The sequence below is a fragment of the Lethenteron reissneri genome, chromosome 11 (assembly GCF_015708825.2).
Source record: "Lethenteron reissneri isolate LAM-NWPU_2019-01 chromosome 11, ASM1570882v1, whole genome shotgun sequence".
NCBI classification, from domain to species: domain Eukaryota; kingdom Metazoa; phylum Chordata; class Hyperoartia; order Petromyzontiformes; family Petromyzontidae; genus Lethenteron; species Lethenteron reissneri.
The window spans coordinates 7307716-7329591 of record NC_083789.1 but is presented as its reverse complement, the minus strand read 5'-3'; the positions used below and the strand labels follow the sequence as shown (position 1 = coordinate 7329591).

Sequence of the window (21876 nt, the reverse complement as noted above, 5' to 3'; positions counted from 1 at the left end):
TTTCAAATCATCCCGATTTAACGAATTCAAAGGAATATCTTTCACCTCTCCCTCCCCCAAGGTGTATTGCAAACCGGGAGCAAGTAGCATGGTGCTGTTATGATGCCCTTTTGTGTGCCGTCTTCCATTCTTCACGCACGGCGGTGACCTCCTTCTAGGTTGACTCGGCTTGAATTGAGTACCATTCGTGTGCCGATGATTGAGCAGCGTGCGTTTACGAGAATAATCGCGGTGGATAGAATAGGGTGTCACCGACCGCACAGCCCCTGCTGACACGTGTAAAAGAAACCTGAATGCTGGAGTTTACCGCTCGTTGTTCACCGCGCGTCTAGGATTACCGCGTCGTTTTTTTTGCAGCTGCACCGCGTGGCACCATCTTCGGCTTGTGCAGCGTGTTGTTCGGTGACATGTGCCGACGTTTCGCCGCACGCGCTGGGAGCTTCTTCAGGAACTGAGTTGAGCAGCGCTTGCTCACTTTTTCTCTCCGGGTGCTCCGGTTTCCTTCCAGACGAATAAAAACAGCGTGGGAACCGGCCTGTCAGAGAGTTAAGACTAATCGAAGTCAACAACTGCCGACACTAACAGCAGCCGGCATCGCAAAATAATCTATTTACTATTTTAAAGTTGTTTTATTTTCTTATTTTACCAGGTAAGGCGCACTGAGATATACAGCTCTTTTTCAGAAGCGACCTGGCCACAAATTATATCTCAACAAAGTGGCCCATCACGTGGAAATGTATAGCAGCCAAATACTCTAAACGCATGTTTTTAATGTTGGCCCCTTCCCTCCCTCCATCCCCCGCGACTAGATAATTCCTCGTCACAGCCATCTCTTAGACACACTCAAGCGGTTGTGCTTTCGCTACGTTGTCCCCACCTGAAGAAGGACGCTTGTGTTGCGCCCGAAAAGTCGTGATTTAATTTATTTGTTTTCATTTATTTTATTTTTTTACCTACGTGACTTTACCAAAAAAACCAAAGAGTATGTTTCTAATTGTGGAGCGAATCATAGGAGGCCCCGGGGAAGAATCCATGCGACTATGGGGGAAAGAGAGAACAAGCAAACTCCAAACATACCTGCGTGAGGGTTGGGCGAGGGAGTGAACATCCCTGGTGAGATGGGAGAGAGGGAACTGCTCAGTGCTCACTTCAGTTCCGAAACAAGCTCCCAGCACGTGCGGCCAAACGTCGGACGCCAAAAGGTGTGCGCCTTTTGGCGTCATCTGGTCCAACACCATGTGAGACTAGGCTCTAAGGAAAGCTGTCTCGGGTGTGGACCAATGTTTTTTGTTTGCATTACGACTGCAGGTATTGCGGTCTATGCAAACATGACTCCTTGTAAAAAAGGTGTCAGTTTTGTTGCCAGATAAAAGGGTAAAAAAACAATTATCACATGGTGTTGGACCAGATGACACCACGTGAGACTAGGCTCTAAGAAAAGCTGTCCCGGGTGTGGACCAATCAACTTCAAGGACAGTGCATACATGATCAGAGTTGTGTTTTTTTTGCATTCCAACTGCAGGTATTGCGGTCTATGCAAACATGACTCCTTGTAAAAAAAGGTGTCAGTTTTGTTACCAGATAAAAGGGTAAAAAAACAATTATCATAATATATGCATTGTCTTTTAAATTGATTGGTCACACCAGAGACAGCTTTTTTTTGCCTAGTCTCAAAACGGTGTTAGACCAGAGGACGCGAAAAGGCGTACAGCACAACAACGAGCATTCTCAGAGTAATGAGGGTTCGGGGTGAGCATCTACATCATGGGACCTCCTTTGCCAGGACCAAAATATGAGAATAGGTTTTCCCCTTTTTTCTGGCAACAAAACAGGTGTTAAGATGTTTAAACACCAAACTGAAACCTTTTACATGGAATCATGTCTGCATTAACCACAACACTTGTGGTCAGAATGCAAACAAAAAACGTACTCTGATAATATATGCATTGTCTTTGAAACGGTCGTACTACAGTAGCACGACCGCGGTGTTGCGTTTGCGGATTCTTCTGTGCGGTCGCGTGTGGCGCCTGTGTGTTTTTCCGTGTCTGCTTAATTGTCAACGCATCCTCTGCCTTCCCCACAGCCGTGTATTTATGCAAGAGAACATTGCAAAACAAATCCCGCTCGGAACTGGCAGACTACGAAGCAGTGAGTTATTCTGGGTTTTTATTTATATTTGAAAATCGCTTGGGTCAAGTCAGTGACATCATCATTATAATCATTATTCCACTTGTTTATTCAGTAAAGCTCCACCGAGCCTCATGACTCTTTTTCAAGTCTTTCTTAGAAAGGTACAATGCTTGCTAACGTACGTTCCACTCGAGTAATTTATGACGAGACTTGTACTTTAGTCCAGTTCGGTAGTGTGTACACAATTTTGAAACACAACTTTCATGCCATGCCGTTGAACAGAGTTGCGAGATGCTTTGAAGGCCCCTCTCTGTCTACACACAATCCTCATGCGTACGTTGCGTGTACGCAATTCTTGGCTACAAATCTTGAGAGATTCCCACGCTGGATGGGTGCGTTCCTTAAATCCGCCTGCCTCTGTCCACCCAGAAGTATAAAATGGGTCACTTGTGACGTGGTCAAGTGTGGGTACTCCCAACTCCTCTAAGACGCCGGGTCTGCATGAAAGAGCTGGCCAAAATATCCTCGAGAGATGCTCTCAAGTGGAGGGACTTCCACCAGCGGTTGCGCGTGCAAGCAATTGAAAGGGCTGTGTTTTCACCAGCGAATGTTCCGCTGCCTGTATAGGACGGCGATGGATAACCCCTCGGGATGTGTGCCGCTTGCTGTTGCAGGAAAGCCTGGTGAGGCTTCAGCAGGCGTTTGCACGCAAGTGGGAGTTCATTGTGATGCAGTCCGAGGCGCAGGCCAAGTAAGTGCATGCTCAATTTGCATCCTGGCAGCGTTGTTTTGCAGCGCCCTCTATGCAAATCGCATGAACCAACAAACAGTTTCTTTCTCCCGTAATTGGCGTGGATAGGAGAAGGTAAATATGAACAATGAAGGAGCCATTAAACAGCGTGGTGCACGAGCTGGTGAACATTCCGGGAAAGAATCCCAGTGCAAACAAAAAAAGACTCGTATTGCAGTTCGTAACTACAACTATTTATACATGAAATATATTTTGCTTAAAATTTTCATTCAGTTCGTATAAAACACAAGGGGCGGTGTGGTGCTACTGCGACCCGTGTTCAATTGCCGGCCATGATATCTGTAACCAATCCTGAGGCTAACCCACGCTGACCAGCGTGGTGAAGTATGGTCATACAAGCCCTGCCTGTGATCGACGCGGCATGGGAAGACATTCGTCCAGCAGGGGATTGACAAGGGGATTGCGATTTTAATAAAATCATAACTATATGGGGCGTAAAAAACTATTCCGCCAAATTGCTTTTGAGGAACGTTTTAAACAGTCAATTATACATCGTGACTATTAGTACCGTATTGATTGAAACCCTTGCAATTCAGTGAATTGTCATGATTTGAGTAAAAAAAATCACATTGTTTTTGTTATTGTGGTTAATGTGCCGTAGTCGTGTTTAGTGGATTCGCTGCACCTCCAATGAGCATGCATCGTCTCATTGACAAACGTCGATTCGTAAGCTCGCAGCTAATTCGTAAGGGCCACGTAAGAATCAATGTTTCTCAATTCATATATGTTATACGTAATGGTGTTCATGCAGCCTTGGATTCAAGGCCTCCGGCCAAGTTAAATAAACTTCCTCGGGTGAAATCTCCCCTTAGGTCACACAAATCTACTTTGCAAGCTCCACTCACTGCTATTTTATCCACCAACCACTGCACCTCAGGGCCAGGGCCAGGAGAGAAAATGTCCTTGAGCTGGTCTGGAGGGCAAGGGGCTGGCCTCGAGAAACCCAAGCCTCGATTCACGTTGGCTCCAGCAGCCACTAGTGGCCGCTACTACATTCAACACAGTTTGAAGAAGAGTTGATTGTGGAATCGCGATGCGACCGCGACTGACAACGATTCATCAAATCTCCAGTGGAGGAGGAGGAGTCAATTGTTGCTCTCCTGAGTTTGGACCAGTGGCCGGTTATGAACCGTGAGGACACGTGGACCATGACACGTGTACCACGACACGTGTACCACGACACGTGGGAAGGGTATTTGATGTGCCATTCTAATTGTGTAGAACTTTGTTCTTGGGGGAAGTTTGCATCGATCCCTTCACTCTTCAATCAGGACCAAACTCACTTATTCGTGTCTTTATATCATCCCAATGACTAGTGCCAATGTTAACCCCAAGTTTATGGCTCGGTATATCGCCACGTAGTGACTTTAACAACCTACCAGAGGAGCACGTGATTATGGTCACCTCACCTTGTCATTGGCCCCTTCAATCAGCTGGTGCAAGTCGACATCTGATTTCAAAGTTCCACCCGTACAGTGTCCACCCGGCTTTAGGTGAGGTGTGAGGAACCTTTTTTTTATATATACTGAGGGTCAAAGTAGGACTTTCAGATACATATACTGAGAGCAAAGTAGGACTTTCAGATACATATACTGAGAGCAAAGTAGGACTTTCAGATATACGTACTGAAGGCCAAAGTAGGACTTTCAGATACCATTGGTGGGCCACACACGAGCACTCACTTTGTTGGTCACATCTATCACTGCAAAGGGGCCCCTTGCAGGGACAGAAGTGACTGATCACGCTAAAATTAGAAACACAGTACTACCACCAGGTCAAAAAGCATTGCCCTTTTAGTACCTGATTAGTGCGGCTAAGATTACCAGGGGCTGTAGACTCCCTCCCCCACGCCTGCATTTCGTCTTCACCTTGCCTGCTGACCTCTAGCTGCCACTTGAAAGCCTGCATCGGGGACGCGCTCTCCTCTGTCCTCCGAAACACGCGTCCCACCATTCGCCACACGTCCTTCCCGATTGCACCTGCAACGTTTGTCTCCGCACGTTCTATTCAATTGTGATCTTCCGTTGCTTAGCCTGGCAGAGAAGTCCTGGCATCTTCCGCATGCACCCACACTGAAATGCTCGAAGCTTCCTGTATAGTACGTAAACATATGAGCAATTTATCCATACCGGATTCTGATGCAGCATTTTTTTGTTTTTGTTATATCAAACAAATTGGGTACGTCGTGTTCAGTACAGCATTTGGGTTGTATTAAATGAATGTCGAATTCATTGCATGCACTGATAAAGTGAGTGGGGCATCATGCACGTCTGTGAATGCCCTCAAAAAACACTCCGTGCGTTGCATTTGGATCAATCGCAATTGGTGGGGGGGGGGGGGGGGGATTGCACCATTCTTATATCTTTCCATGATAATTCAGCATCAATTGCTGAAAGGATGAAAGCTAAAAAAAAGGCCCGAGTAATATGACATCGTCGCTGTGCCTCGCGTTTGGCCGTCACAGAAAATGACATCTTGAACTTAGACAGAATCGACACCAATCCCCTGTCCTATTTATTTTAAGCTAAAAGTAGATTCATTGAAAAAGCCATCCCATTTGACCTTGGCGGCGACGAGGGACAGGATGGGAGGGGAATGGTTCACGGGTTTTTGCTCCCCTCCTTAACGGGGTATTGTCGTCGTGCTCATTAGACCTGCGCTGTGTGTACAATGTACGAAGGCGGCTTTAATTGGCTCCCTTAGCGCTATCTGGATACAAAGCGCCAGATTTATGAAGCTGCTTAAGACCCTAAACAAATTTCATCTGTGGGGCTGGGCGTGCCGTGTTGTGTGCCCGCTCGGGTCGCCGAGGCAAGGCGTCACTGCGTCACATCGTGCGAGAGACACGATAACACTGGTCAACACACTTTTTCTGGCATAAGGTATTCCAACGGTTTTAAGGTAATTTTGGGGTGCCGATTCCAAATCTGGTATCAGGTTTTGTCTATCACATCAGGTTTTTGAGATTTCAAATATTGCATTTTCAATTAAAACTGCAGAAGAAAAATATTAAATGAATGTGGATATCTACATAAAATGATATTATAAACACACTATCCTAAAAATACAGCACCATATTTTAACACTAAAGCAGTCACTGACTCGCAACAACTGGTAATCATAAGTGACAGAGTTAATTTCGGGTAAAATCAATGAAAATGGGGTATGCCGATAGCATAAAATGAGATGTGATAGAGCAAATCTGAGATCAGATTTGGAATCAGCACCCTGAAATTATTCTAAAACAGCTGCAAAGTCCAGGCCAGAAAAAATGTTTTTTTTTGTTGACCAGTGTAATCATCGCATCGTCCCTTTCGCACAAAAAATATCGTCGCATCGTGATGATCGTTTGGTAATATTTTCCATTTCCCGCACAAAACGTTAATGAAACATGGCACTGAGTCGTTACAATTGTAAATAAATACCGGCCATCGATTAAATTACCACTTACCAGTAAGGTATTTTCGAAAGTAATTGACGGAATGGCAATTATATGACATCATCATCATACTCTTAGTTCTTTCGGTAAAGTCACGTAGGTAAAAAATGAAATTAAAATTAATCAAAATGAAATAAAAATCACGACTTTTTAGGAGGCAACACAAGTCTCCGTCATCAGGTGGGACCGTCACAGCCAGATTTGCTGCAATATTTGCTGCCGTCACAGTCAGATTTGCTGCAATATTTGCTGCAAATCTGGCTGTGACGGTCCCACCTGATGATGGAGACTTGTGTTGCCTCCGAAACATCGTGATTTTTATTTCATTTTGATTAATTTTTAATTTCATTTTTTTTTACCTACGTGGCTTTACCGAAATAACTAAGAGTATGAATCATTGCAGTCACGAAAGCTTCAAATCTAGACATCATCATCATCATCCTTGGTGTTGGTCGAGTTATGTAATCGATTTTGTACTTACACAGACAAGTAACCCCCATGTACATACACAGACAAGTAACCCCCATGTACATGCACAGACAAGGGAAGGTAGGGGAGAACACACGCACAAGGGCCCATGCCGCCCTGGTTATTGCTGCGGGTGTAGTGACCGTAATAGTACCAACGTGGACGTTAAAGGTTCTCCTCATCTCCTGTGTGCCATTCTCAATAGTATGCCATTGTGTGCTGGCACGAAGGTCTAATTTCTACAAATTCGAAAAGAACCCGCAAAATGATTCCCACGTCTCTGATTAGCATGGTTGGCTATGTCCCGTGCGAAAGAAGTTCAACATACATATGTAGAGGTGTATTGGTACGGATGGGAAACAAACACAAGGGGCATGTCTTCTTCTTGGTTCTTTCGGTAAAGTCACGTAGAAGGGAAGTAACAAAATAATACAAATAAAACATAATAAAACAATTCTCACGACGTTTCGGCCACAACGCAAGCAGCCGTCCTCAGGTGAAGAATGAGACAATGCCAAGCTAGGAGCTTATATATAAGCTGCGTTGGAGGTGGAAGAAAGGGCGCCTTAACAAAAGAATGTGCATATGAAGAGGAATTTAGCATATACATGGAAAATGCGTAGGAGGTGGGCGGGGAGGTTTCAAAGTCATATTATGCCCATGCATTATGCAGGATCAACAGCACCAAGGGGGGGTGCAGGGATTAGCAGTAACAAAGGAAAGGAATGTTAATGATATGTAGCTGCAGTTACTCAACAACCACGTAGAAAACTAAAGTATAAACTACATAAAAAACTAAAGTATAAATTGCATAGCACAATCAGTATACTTACTATACTCTACACTAAGCTGAGTTACTAACAGCAAGTAATACATTACAATTCTACGTCGTAAAAATTATATAATATGCTTCCATCTAAACTTTATTCTATTGTATCACACGAGCATATACCGTACTATATACTGCCAACATTAAATTATATACTGTATTGCTCTAAACCAACCTATACCTTATACATTTAATATAACACTATGTATTATTCTACCCACCCTAATGTGTGTCGAAATGGTTTATTACGTCCTTCCAATGATTGCTAAGCCAGAATCCATCTTCTCGGTTAAAATTGTCTCTGTGTTTGTATATGTGGATCGCCTCATGAACGAATCTCTCATGATAGCCAGATGGCTTGCAGAGAACCTCTGTCTTGGAGAAGTCAATATCATGTGAGCCCACTGAGTTGTAACAGTGATCTGCCACGGCAAGGGGCATGGTTATGGCCGTACGCAGAGAAGGTGCTTACATCGACGTCCGCACCTGCCATCCCCCACGGCCCCCCTGGGGGGGGGGGCGATTTCTATATAAGGTGGTGAGCCGGAGGGCTCGAGGTCGAGTGTTAGCTTTAACCAGCGAAGATTAAAGACCAGTTAGAGTAGGCCCTGGAACTCACCTGGCTCGCTGTCCTTGTCAGGACCGACCAGGGAAAGCCGGTGGCGTGGCCCCGAGAGCCCAGACCGATGTTCTTATAAGAGGCGGTCTGGAGACTCAGGGTGCCGTAAATTCCAGCTTGACCAGGGCTGGGATAGATAGCCTCCCTTAGCTCTGTAGTGGAGGACCTGGGAGTAGGCTAGCCGGGTTAGACGTTGGGTCTCCCTGTTAGACGGGTGAAGGGGCCGATACCCCTTCAAGTGTTGTGTATCCCCGTCTCTGTAATTACGTTTGTGTTAATAAATACGTGTGCCTCAAACTACGTCGTCCAAACCTCCTGCAAATTACTACACATACATACTCAAGTGGAGTAATACACAGCCATCGTTGTACCCTACCAGCAGACTAATTCCCAAAGGTCACTCTTACCTAGTTAGACAACATAAACTCTTGCAGTGCGAACCTCAACGGTACTCACTAACAGCTCTTGTTCTTGCAGCCATAGAGACTGATTATTGGAGCTGTGTCTTTCTGTGTGTGTGCCTGCATCTGTTTCTGGCAATGATTTTTTTCTCGTTTTGATATTTCCCAGGATTGATCGTAAACGTGAAAAGGTCGAGAAGAAAATCACCGAGAGCCAAGAGAGGGCCTTCTGGGATGTTCACAGGCCAGTGGTAATATCTGTTTTTTTTTTTACAACTGCCCTCCTCTGTCTGTGTTGTTTGAAAGTGGTGTTAACACGAAGAATAAAGTACAAAAAGATCGATTTTAGAAAGTGCATTAAGCGCATACTGCAGTCCATCTCTGGGTTAAGGCTTTGTAGTATCCATGAGTTGACACAACGTAGCATTCCTTGGCTGGATAATTTATAAAGCAAGTTCCGCTGTGTGGGAAGTCAAGAACAGTTAGAAAGACTGACCTCCACCATGTGAATGTGGAATTTCCACCACCGGCTCCAATGCTGCCAATTGAGAAGTGCTTCCCCATTTCTCATAAAATAGTTTACATCCCTTTACTCTTTTGAGAAGGGGGCAATTTATCTCGATTAGAGTGCTTGCTAAAGTAAGAGTATAATAGTTTAATTTGCAAACCTTTGTCAATAAATTGCTGGATTAAAGCCTCCCCCCCCCCCCCCCACACAATGCCAGTATGGGAGTTGTTTGATCATACTTCACGGCGCTGGTCAATGTGCGATGGTCAAGGAGAGCCCTAGACCAGTTTATATTTCGCTCACCCGTGACGTTAGCCGTGGCCGGGAATCGAACTCAGATGGCCAGGGTTTATAGCGCAGTGGGCTCTCCGCCATACCACTGTGCCGCTGCTTGCTTAAGTATATGGACACATCAATAACAATGAAAACAAGTTATTTTGTTGTAACAAAATCTTTAACATGCTAACGAGCAATCCATACCAGGACAGTCCTTTAAAAAAATCTTCCCGTCACCGGTCCACCCAGCAGTATCGATAAGTTCACCACAGTCAGTCGGACAGCAGGCCTCATTTGGTGGGGTAAAACATGGGCACTCCCACCGTTTTCAAGACGTCTGGGCAGCGTGGAAGAGTAGACCAAGGGGCCGTCCATAAATTACGTTACACACCTGGGGGGGGGGGGGGGGGTCAGACATTTGTGACGATATGTGACGAGGGGGGGGGGGGGTTTGAGAAATGTGACGTCACGTCAAAATGCGCAACTTTAAATAAATATAGACAACACGTTCTACTTAATTAAATAGACGTTTTAATAAATGTGTTCTCCTACAACATAAGAGTGCAGCGCCACATTAAATACGCACTACAATGACAATAATTTAAAGCGATTTGAAGCATGTTTTATTTTGGGTGGGGGGGGGGCAGAGCTTTGTGACGTCATATTGAGGGGGGGGTCTGACTTTTTGTGACGCCGTGTGATGAAGGGGGGGGAGGGGGGTCAAAAATCGTCCAAAATCGCGTGACGTCATTTATGGACGGCCCCCAAATTGCCCTCCAGAGGGGCTCCCGAGTGGAGGCTTGAGTGAGCAGTGGCGTGAGTGAGCAATTGCAGGGTTCCGCAGACGTTAAGGTGCGCGCTGTAAATACGTGGAATGCATTTCTGCTGTGCGTTTTTCAGTCTCGTGAGAGATTGGCGCCGTGGTTGTGCGATTAACTTAATAAAAAAAATCTATCGAAAAATCCTAATCATACTTGGTTCATCAATCACAGTGACTCATCCAGGCGTCCACAGCATTTAGCTCTGGCTGACGATGATCTGTATCTGGCCACGAGGTGTGGCTATCGAGTGCATGGCACGTGGTTGGAAGGTTGCGAGAGTGCAAATCCTGGTCGAGGGTCGGCTAAGGTCATCGTCCACATTCGGTTGATAAAAAATAACAACCGCTCAGCGAGGAAGTCAAATAGCTCGGCCATATAAATGTTGAATTTTCATCACTGCCTCAAGGCTCTAAACAGGCATTGATCGCTGTTAGTCGATTCAAGAATGGATTACTTTTACGCTCTTTCTTTTTACCGTCTTGTTTGTATTGTGTGTACAGTTTGATCGCTTTATTAACCTACTACCACTACTGATTATTACGATATTAGCAGGAAGAAAAAAAAACATTCACAACAGGTGTATTTTAGAACTGTGGGTCATTGTAAGTTGCCTACGTCTCACCAGACCAATGTATAAATGGCAAAAGCTCCAAAAGACAACTGAGACTACTTGTTGAAGAGCCCAAGAGTAGTGCAATTCACATCTCAAGCACCCCAGAATGGCTTCATTGCTTCTTTAATTGATTATGTATCCTCTATAATGCATGAATTGTGTTCAGTCTACTCAGCCAGCATTTGCTCCAGAATCCCCAGTGTTTGATTACAGTGAAGCGAGCCTCTTTTAAATTAGCCGTGTTGCTAAAAAAAACTAATTTATTATCAGTTCCCTTCACCCACCATAATTGTGTTGTAAAATAACTGGATCACACTTCAGAGGTGGCTAAACATAGCAGAGAGGAAGCCAAGAGCAATTCAAAGTTGTGCCGAGTTAATCAATCACCGTTGAGGTTTAATGGTAGAGGAATATTTCGTAAAAACGCGACTTGCTCATGCGGTTTGTTGGCCTCTAAGTATCCTCCTTATTGAGGTGGCTGGGGTGATTTAAGGCGTCGGAGCACTGGGCTGGCACCACTGACACCCTGGGCTGGAATGAGTAATGAGTTGATGGTCTCAGCCCCTGGTCGCCAAAGTACCTGCCCAAATTAAACATCGTTCCGCACTTCATTTAGATGTACCATTCCAGCTCTGAGAATTCAAATATTGCTTGGGTTGCCATGCCACAAACATTACTTCCTGTATGCAGAGCGGGTGGGTGAGTGCTGCCCTCTACTGTGCGGACCAGAGATCACTGGAGGGGATTTTAAGCCGTAGCTGAGATGCCTCAATGCACGCGGTGGCACGGTGCATGGTGGCACGGTACGTGGTGGTACGATACGTGGTGGCACGTGGTAGCATGGTAGCATGGTACGCGATGGCACGCGATGGCACGCGGTTGCACGGTGGCACGCGGTGGCACGGTGCGTGGTGGTACGATACGTGGTGGTACGATACGTGGTGGCACGTGGTAGCATGGTACGCGATGGCACGCGGTGACACGGTGCCACGGCACGACCGGACTTCTGGGTGAACACCTCCCAGGGAAGTGCAGCTGCGTTCCGGAGCTGTGCACGCGCGCACGCGATCAAGCTGACAGACAAATGTAGCCATTAGCACGGCCCGTTTATTACGCCATATCTCATTATTGGATCGGAGGAGACAGCAGCAGCATCATTACCTCGGCTCGCTCCTCTCTGGTTACGCTGTTTTGTGTTGCATGAGTGGCCAAATTCAATTAGAGCCGGCACTGAGCATACATCCACCACCGTGTTTATTCATTGCAAGCAGTTTATCACTTTTTCTAAAACCAAATATTTTAGTTCTGTATTGTTCACATATGCAATAGATTTTAATAAGTGTCGTGCTTTCCCCAGCTAAATTTCTATTCCAATCGCGCTATCCTGCAGTGTCGTGTAATGAGACAAAGCAAGCGTCCACTTGGACTTCTCGTAGAATGAGCGCCCGTCCCCTTGCGTGAGAGAATGGTCCGTGGAAGGGGATGTCAGAACTACTCCTGAAGATCCTTTCAAACGACCTCGAATTCACAGCCATGGGAAGCTTCACTTTCCTGCCACACAACTCGCTGTGTTGTATTTGGAAATGCTAATCATAATTGGGTTCCTGGTGCAGTCGTCTGTGATCAGGTTGGGACCTTCAACTGACTGCACCTGAGAACCTGGTTTAACCACAGGTGGCTGAAACGCAGATTCGAGCCCAGGATCTTAGCGGCGTCGGATTAGTGCTCCGACCCATAGCATTAAGGTGGTCATGACTTCTGCATTAATTAAAATGTCTGCTTTGCTGTGCAAATGGGATTGTCGATAGGTATTTATTTTTTCTGGAAATGGTTCAGTAGTCTAACAATCAGGGCACGTACCTTTCGATTCGAGATTTGTCATTGCAATTAAACCTCGGCCCTATGTTATGTAGCGGTGAAGGCAAACCCCCGTGATTTTTTTGCAATTCCAGGCGGGCCCTCTGTGAGTAGTCGGACAATGATTCTTGTTCGAGTCTAGCCGAGGGTTCATTGTATAACGATGCAAAATACATTTTAGTGTGCCCAGCTATATTTTAAAGACATCAAGGCCATGCTAGAAGTTTTACGTAGCCCTACCATGTAGGTAGAGCCTGTTTTGTAAATCCACTGCTGGATGAGGTCTTCCCCACGCCTTGCGGGCCACGAGGCATATTTGACCGTACTTTTCCAAGCTAAATTTCGATTTAAAGCTTTCGTGACTGCAGGGATTCATCTTCTTGGTTCTTTCGGTAAAGTCACGTAGAAGGGAAATAATAAAATAATAAAAATAAAACATAATAAAATAAGACACCGTCTCCCCAACAGACCTGGTCTTCACCTGAGGACGGCTGCTTGCGTTGTGGCCGAAACGTCGTGAGAATTATTTTATTATGTTTTATTTTAATTATTTTATTATTTTATTATTTTCCTTCTACGTGACTTTACCGAAAGAACCAAGAAGATTTACCAAGCTAGTCAGGGGGGGTTGTAACAAGTTGGTGGAGTTTAGAAGTAAAATGGGTTTCGCTGCACTGCCCTCTACTGCCCAGAATGCCTATGGCACCTGACTTTACGCACTGCGGTCGCCCAGTCAGGCACTGAGGCTCAAATCCTGTTTAACTTTCGAGATCTGACGTGATCGCGCCCATTCTCGGTAACTTGGGTCATTGACTCAATATGTCACTAATAATCGCTGTAGTTTCATATTTTCTGGCAAACGTATTAATTCAATTGTTTTGTTTTAAGTTACGAGGGAATTCGCCGCTCGTTGGGTTTCTTTTATACATTCATATTTTACAGCGAATGTCAAACACCATTGAAAAACACAATGTAAATACTGTAAACACATTTCAGAAGAGTTTATGTGGGAAGAAATGAGATTCAAGTTGTTACAATGTTTTAAATTAGGGATGTGCGCCGGAAATATTCGATAACCCACAGAATCGACTTGATAAAAAGTGCACTTTCATTGAGAGTATCCAGATTCAGTGAATGATAAGTACAACAATAATTCTAATTCAGATTCCAAAGAACACAGGATGAGATGTTACTATCCTTTGTGCAAGCACTTCCAAGAGTTCATGAACAGTGAGCCTGGTGAAATTTGGGGAGCGCATCGTCAGTAGTGACCCTTTGGTTCCTAGGGTGTTTCGGCCTTTCACACTATACACCCTCCCCAAAGGCGGCCAGCGACAGGGTGATCAATCCTGCGCTTGCGTCCCATTCCCAATTAGTCATAGGAGTTGCCTTGTTGTTGGTAGCCAACATCCCATGGGACTATGCATGGCAGGGGCGTCCTCCTCCCTGAGTCAAGCATTGTTGACTGCATACCTCCTGGCCCTCTCACTTTGGGGCCCAGCTGGGGTCTTTCCTCTTCATCCAGAGCCACTGACTGCTGCCTTCTGCCGCCTCCGATACAGCTTTGATTGCCGAACGCTGGCTCTGGCCCTTAATTCCCAGGTCTCTAAGCAGTCTGGTTGTAGATGTTGCCACAAAACCTCTACAACAACATCGATAGCGCCGTCACATGGCAAGCCATCACAAGGGTCCTGAACAAACACTTTCAGGGTTAGTCATTAGGCATTCGTCCGTTGCAGTGAGAATGAGATGTAATATCGCTTATGGCTCATGGCGAGATGAGGAGGTGCGAGTCCTGGAATGACGCCAGATTATTAAGGTTATTTGGCTGCTATAAAGTTTAACGTGATAAGCCACTTAGCTGAGATATAATTTGTGGCTAGGTTGCTTCTGAGAAAGAGGCCTATTGCTCTGTGGGCTTTACCTGGTAAAATAAAAAAAAAATTGTTTAGTTTGCCTTGTATTTTTTTGTAATTTGCTTACATTTCCTATACTTTGCACTCCTATTGTTGACCCAGTTCCCCTACTGGACATCTGTGAAAAGGAGCTTTATAGCTCATCGGATTCTTCCAGTACAAATAAATCATTCCGATTCGAATTCTGCCCCAGCGACTCGGACGCCCAGTGGCAAGGATCGTGCCAGGCGTGTAGGCCGGTACAAGCACGTGCCAGGCGTGTGAGCCGGTACAAGCACGTGCCAGGCGTGTGAGCCGGTACAAGCACGTGCCAGGCGTGTGGGCCGGCACAAGCACATGCCAGGCGTATGGGCCGGTACAACCACGTGCCAGGCGTGTGGGCCGGAACAAGCACGTGCCAGGCGTGTGAACCGGTACAAGCACGTGCCAGGCGTGTGGGCCGGTACAAGCACGTGCCAGGCGTGTGAGCCGGTACAAGCACATGCCAGGCGTGTGAGCCGGTACAAGCACGTGCCAGGCGTGTGGGCCGGTACAAGCACGTGCCAGGCGTGTGGGCCGGTACAAGCACGTGCCAGGCGTGTGAGCCGGTACAAGCACATGCCAGGCGTGTGAGCCGGTACAAGCACGTGCCAGGCGTGTGAGCCGGTACAAGCACGTGCCAGGCGTGTGAGCCGGTACAAGCACGTGCCAGGCGTGTGGGCCGGAACAAGCACGTGCCAGGCGTGTGGGCCGGGACGAGCGGCTGCGCAGTTGCCGAACATCGATTTCATTTTTGGAACACAGATGACAAAGGGGATGGGGATGCAGTGGAATAAAATGTTATCAAATGTTATCACAAAGGGAATTGTTAAGCGTGCAGATGAAGCTTGCATGGGTGTATGTTGGGTATATATATGTGCAGGTTTGTACGGGACAACCCTCAAATGATATATTATTCTGGTAAGAAATTATTCTGGTGAGAATTAGTTATGCGTATTGATTGTGGAAGGTTTATGCGGAACCTAATTGATGTCTGCCATCTTCGCCGTCACTTTTGTAAATAATATGCACATGTACATGGCTGTATGCTGGTTCAATGAAATGTATTATTTAGATTTTTCCGTCTCGGAATATGATTAAATATGCTCAGTGTTCTGCAACATCTTTGGCTGTACGTGGCAGCAAGACATTATTATCACCAAGAGCGTGCCATTGTGTATGCTCTTTCTGTGATTGTTTTTGTGTTGCATGGAATTTTTTCATTTCCACAAAGTTTCTTGTAGGACACTCACCCAAGTTAAACATTCAAATGCCGAGTTCAATTTCTTTCTCCGGGCTGATGTTGCTGCAAGACGTTATCACTTGGCATGGTGGCAATTTTATATAAATATACTTACTCTATTTAAAAAGGGATGATGATATACCTTTATTACCATTGCGTTACAGCCCTTTGTCTATCCACTGCAGCCGCATGAAGGCCACCGCCAGGTTTTATTAGTCAAGTTATTTGTTGATGTTGCATTGGCAGTGGTGCACAAACCCAACATTTAAAAAACACATTAGCCAATAATACTGTGGCCTTAAAAGAAAAAAATATATAATCGGCGATGTGTTTGGCAACATGCTATGGGGAAGGGCCATTGCCCGAAACGTTGCCAAACATGCATATTTTATATCGATGGATATGTCGAGTTTGTTTGGTGTTTGACAAGGTGCTTTTTGACCGTAATTCGCCACGCTGGACTGTGCGGGTTGGTGTAGGGCAGGGGGTGGCCAACCTGTAACAGACCAAGATGTCCCCTTGAGTTCTACATTGACAGTTTTCGGCACAACACGGGAGACATTCATTATTAATGATCGCTTTGCTACTACTGTGATAGTGTATTCTACTTCTTGGTTCTTTCGGTAAAGTCACGTAGAAGGGAAATAATAAAATAATAAAAATAAAACATCATAAAATAATTCTCACGATGTTTCGGCCACAACGCAAGCAGCCGTCCTCAGGCGAAGAACAGGTCTGTCGGAAAGACAGCGTCTGAATGAAACACCACCAGGCTTAGCAGCGTATATTTAAGCTGGGTTGGAGGGGGAAGAGTGCCTTGACAAAATAATTTGCATATCAATAGGAATTTAGCATATTTATGGCAAATGCAGATATGGGATTAGTCACTACTTGTGGAATGCGTAGGAGGTGGGCGGGGGGTTTCAAAGTCATATTATGCCCGTGCATTGTGCAGGATGCCCCCTTCGATAGAGCTGCACGTGGTGGATTGAAGAGCCACGTGCGGCTCGGGCGACGCCGGCTGGCCACCGTTTATTATATCACTTGCCACTGATGTTAGCCGTGCCTGGGAATCGTACTCAGCTAGCCGGGCTCACAGCGCAGTGCGCTAACCACTCTGCCACCGATCCACCACCGCTGCTGCATTATTCTACCCGGTTCGTGTTTGCCTCCAACTGACAAATGCTAAAACACGTTGTACAGGCGTGTAAGGGTCCACCGATGCATTGAATAAAGTCGATCATTAAGCTCACGATGCACGTGTAGGATCGCCCGTGATATGTTTTTGCTAATGGTATGCAAAACGGTACGATCATATTATACTTAACTAAAGCTGTACAAATGAGAACAGGAAAAAAAGAGAGACGCAAATTAAAACCAGACTGTTAGAGAGGACACAGGGGAGAATTTATTCTCGTGTAGATCGGTGCTCGTGAATCATTGCACAAGGCATGGAATCGCTGTGGGGTGGGGAGTGAGTTGGGGGGGTGAAACGTGACATCTAATATTTTGTCAGTGCAAGGAACCATGAGGTATGGCTAATGGTGTTTTCCTTTATTCGATGTAATCACCGATTGCTTCACTGCATCCTGCTGACTTGACGAAACCTAATTTTCAAGTCGCATCGCCGATAGCACCTTTTTAAACGTTCTGCTTTAGAGTCGCGAATGCTGTGCATTGCGAATCATACAGCGTCGCCATCAATTTATTTCAGCTCGTTGTTGCAACAATGAGCTGTATCTCTTTGCACAGTGCGCTGGGCTGTAACACCCTTCACGTTGGCTCGAGAGAGAGAGAGAGAGAATTGTAGCGGGCAACGTTTCTTGCTGAATATATATTAAGCCCAGCTCATTGGGTTTAGACACTTCTCCAAAGTGTAACGATGGAGTGTTAAGATGCCATTGGGGTTTTTTTTAATGCAGCCAGATTTTTACGAGCGTTCTGTCGTTGTAGATTCACCCAAGTCTCTTTAGATTTAATAACGAAAGAATGCAGTTTCGAGTAAAGCAACAGGGCAAACATCGAGCCTACAGCAAGACCAGCCAACAACTGCTCCAAACAGACAAAGCCGCCAGTGCGGTCTGAGGTCAGAGGTCATGCCCATCTCCCATGACACCTTTCAGTCACATGGCTCTGCAGCCTCCTTTGACAACCTATTGGGGACTAAAATGTACATTGCACATTGTCCACGATGTCTGGCCAGCTTGGGAGAGTCGGTCAAACGCCCTCCTCAGGAGAGAGACCCTCCTGCAGGCAATGTTGAGAGCAAGCAATTGCGGGGTTGGACCTTTAACTTTTAAGTGTTGATGTGGAGCACTATGGGTAATAAGTAAACATTATTTTCTCTCTCTCTCTCCACATACAAGAAATTACAATGTTTTAGCCCCAATGGTCGACTGGCCTGCTGGTCTTGCGCGAGCCAGGCCTAGTGTCAGTGCACCGTAGGACGCAGCGCTGTCCTCACCATACGGGATCGTGGGGATTGTTTGACCATACTTCACCATGCTGGTCGGTGCGGGTTGCTAAAGGTGGCAGCGGAGGCATAGATGTGAAAGTCTTGTAAAGTCCAATGGAGTTTTCTGTACTGCCCTTTGCTGTACACATCCTAGCCCTACAACAGCAGCCTATAGCAACATGGTCGTGCGTGGTAGTCAACCAGGCTGGAAATCCTGCCGCGCTTGTGAAATCTAACCAGACGGGGTCTATCCCGGATGAGGCCGTCACCACAGGCACATGCTCAAAACAATGTCCTCCCATGTTTATGTAAAAGCGCCCAGTGAGCGAGGCGGGAAACGAACTTTCGCCGTGTACTGTAACTGCAAACTTTCCGACAGGCGACTGGCAAGGTCGGTAAAGGCCAAACGCCCAATTTCCGATAATTGCTCCACCAAGGTGGGGTGGGGGGGAGAGGGAAAGACACATTCAGAAAAATTGATGTGACCCATCACTCGGTCTGTCCGTGCAATCACAGGGTGAGCAGCGCTCTGCAAAGTGCTCGTGTAAAGAGCCGTCGTTTTCACGACGCCTTTTCTCAAACGTTTCAAGGTGCCCCATCGACCTTGCAGAGCTTTGGAACGTTTGTTGCGGGGGGTGAGCTTTTTCCATCGCACCTACGAAATGTGGATTGATGTCCGTAAGCGATTGCCAGCGGCCGCAGAGTTGATGATGGCTCATCGGGGGGCCCGAAACAGAAAATATTTTTGGGGTGCTCCCCTCCCTACCCCTTTCAATTTATAAACTCGTACACGTGGGTATTGTGAGGGTCTCACAGGTCGACCCTGTGCTTGCTCGTCCACCCAGAACTTGCCAGCCGATGTCATCAAGAAAGACGACCGAACGCTCGAAAATGCCCTCCCGGTCTGAAAAGCATGGAAGCACAAACATGTCTACCAGAGGTCAGAGGTCGCAAACGGGTTTTGATTCCTTACCCGTACCCGGCCGCACCAGGGTCGCAAACGGGTACCCGTACCCTACCCGATACCTGGCTACCCATACCCGGCCGGGTATCGGGTAGGGTACGGGTACCCGATTGCGACCTCTGGGATGAAGCCATGTTGCAGGCGCGGGTGGGTTGATTCTAAGAACTTGAATTGTGAGAAGAGACAAGACGTTGGGAAATGAGTGACAAACGGTTACTCACCAGTGACTCACGGCCTACCCGTACCCGTACCCCGCCGCACCAGGGTCGCAAACAGGTACCAGTACCCGGCCGGGTATCGGGTAGGGTACGGGTATCAGGTACCCGATTGCGACCTCTGCCAGAGGTCCTTTCCGGGGCCAACGAACTAACCATGATAGGTGAGCCCAGCATTCCGTATTTTATCACCTCAACGCCGAAGACCTATCCAGAGCGAAATGTGAAGTCTTGTCAAAGGAACTTGCGTAACGAGATGATGGAAGGGATGTCGTTTTAGAGATAGAGATGTTCCGAGATGAGAAAAATGTCGATAAAAATGACTTGTCGAGGTGTGATAATAATGAAAGGCGGGAGACACAGACAAGGTAGAGATGGAACGGCAATTGAGGTGCGATTTCTATTAGGGTTTGAGCTGATAATTTGGATGCACCCCATATATTGACGTAAATCAAAGGCCCTGTGCTTTAACTTGGTTTACTGATGCATATGGCCACCACCGCTGCTCGCTGCAGCCACACGCCAGCGGCTACGTGCTGTGCAGGCGTTGCACAATAATCAACGGAGTGGCCGATTCGAATTGATTGCAATTGGCGGAAGCGCCGATGTTGTCTTCGTTTCTCCCTTGCCCGTGAGGACTCCCATCTCAAAGGAACCCTCGTCCATTTGCAAATGAAGAGCGCAAGGCAAATCGTCAGCACGCTCCCCCAATCGAGTCATCATTGATTACGAGGGCAAGTGCTGTTCGTGAGCTCTTAGGAAGCGCCTTTTAAGTGACTTCTTGCTAAGACGAGTATATGGGGGGGGTGGCAGTGGGGAGCGGGAGGACAACACCAAGTATTGTGGCTGCTTTTGTTGTCCGCAGTGCTATTATTGAATGCACTGCACCAGATACCTGATTTAAGTCTGAGTCTACCTAGGTGAGGCTCACTCCTGGTTCATATTTCACACGCAACTGATGTTAGATGCTGGCCTGGCAGGGTAAAGCTCACACACACCACAAATAAAAGACACAGATCCCCCATTAAGCCTTTAACATACTGTTGGCAAAAGTGATGTGTTACTGAACACGATTAATGCCAGCATGGCACATGAAGGAGTGGGTAGCCAGCTCCACCCACCCGCCTTTGTTTCCCCAGTGCTGATGTTTACAAAACAACGATGTCAATTAGTATCAAACCTTTGGGTCCAGGCCAGTCCACTAGGTCGGTTGAGCCAACAGTGAATACTTGTTACCGTGTGCGCATGTACATTATTACATCAACAATGGAGAGAAAAAGTGGTTAGCAGTATATGGTCCTCACTGGGACACTGTCTGTCTGTCATGCCGGTCTTACTAGGCTTGCATGAAAAGCACTAATCCTGTATATTTGTGTAAACGAGGGGCGCGTTTCGGATTTCATGTTTTGGATTTGTATATGGACAAGTCCGCTTTTTTTCCAGATTATTTCATAGTAATAAATTAAACTATTTAAACAACTTTTTTTTTTACCAAGTAAGGCCCACTGAGCTATCTCGCTCTTTTTCAGAAGCGACCTGACCACAAATGATATCCCAACGACGTGGTTTTTTTCTTCTTAAATATGCGAGAAAACCAGTGAACCCATGCAGACATAGGGGAGAGCATACAGACTCCACAAGGAAAAGGCACCCGAGTCGGGAATCAAATCCAGGACTTTCTTGCTGTGACCTAGCAGTCTGTCATCACTGTGCCACCCTGCCGCTCATGTTTATGTGGGGAGATGAATGTAAGGGAAGTGTGGTTCATTCTTTGTTTTAATTCCCTGTGGGAATGACAGCTGTATTGAGTCACCAGGCATGCAGGAGATGGTGTTCGATAGTGCGATCATGGGAGCTTTGTTCGCAGGGTTTGTTCCTGTGCAGGAGGATGCTGGGAGGTGGTGATGGGGCTGTCAGGTATGGCGGGAGGAGGCGCATTCGGATCTGCTAAAAAAATACAAATGCCAAAAACCTTTATCAGCTCAAGCGAAGATAGCGAGGAAAGAAAATGTGTGTGTGCATTAAATACCGCGGGTGGGACCATTGACCGCCCATGGTGACGAGATGAACCGTTGTGATTCAGGCTCGTGGCTAAATGGAACACTCCAGTGAATGTTTGCACCACTCGTGACTTTAGCGGTGACACAATTACTTATTTACCCAGAAAGCCACATGCAGCCTGTGCCCATTACATACGACGTAAATACCATTACAACTCATTCGTTTTTTTCTGCACGCACAATTCCACGTGTGTATCGTGAGCTTCCGAATCTATATCGATGGATGGTCCAAG

General features: G+C 46.4%; 1 protein-coding gene across 3 annotated transcripts in view; it reads left to right on the top strand.

Moving 5' to 3' along the window:
- LOC133341391 (regulator of G-protein signaling 7-like) overlaps positions 1-21876 on the top strand; it is a 144451-nt gene that overhangs the window by 98880 nt on the left and 23695 nt on the right. For all 3 annotated transcript variants that reach the window (XM_061549957.1, XM_061549958.1, XM_061549956.1), the window contains exons 7-9: positions 2084-2148; positions 2805-2881; positions 8867-8948. In XM_061549957.1, the coding sequence (XP_061405941.1) occupies positions 2084-2148; positions 2805-2881; positions 8867-8948 (224 nt within the window). The remainder of the gene's footprint in view (positions 1-2083; positions 2149-2804; positions 2882-8866; positions 8949-21876) is intronic.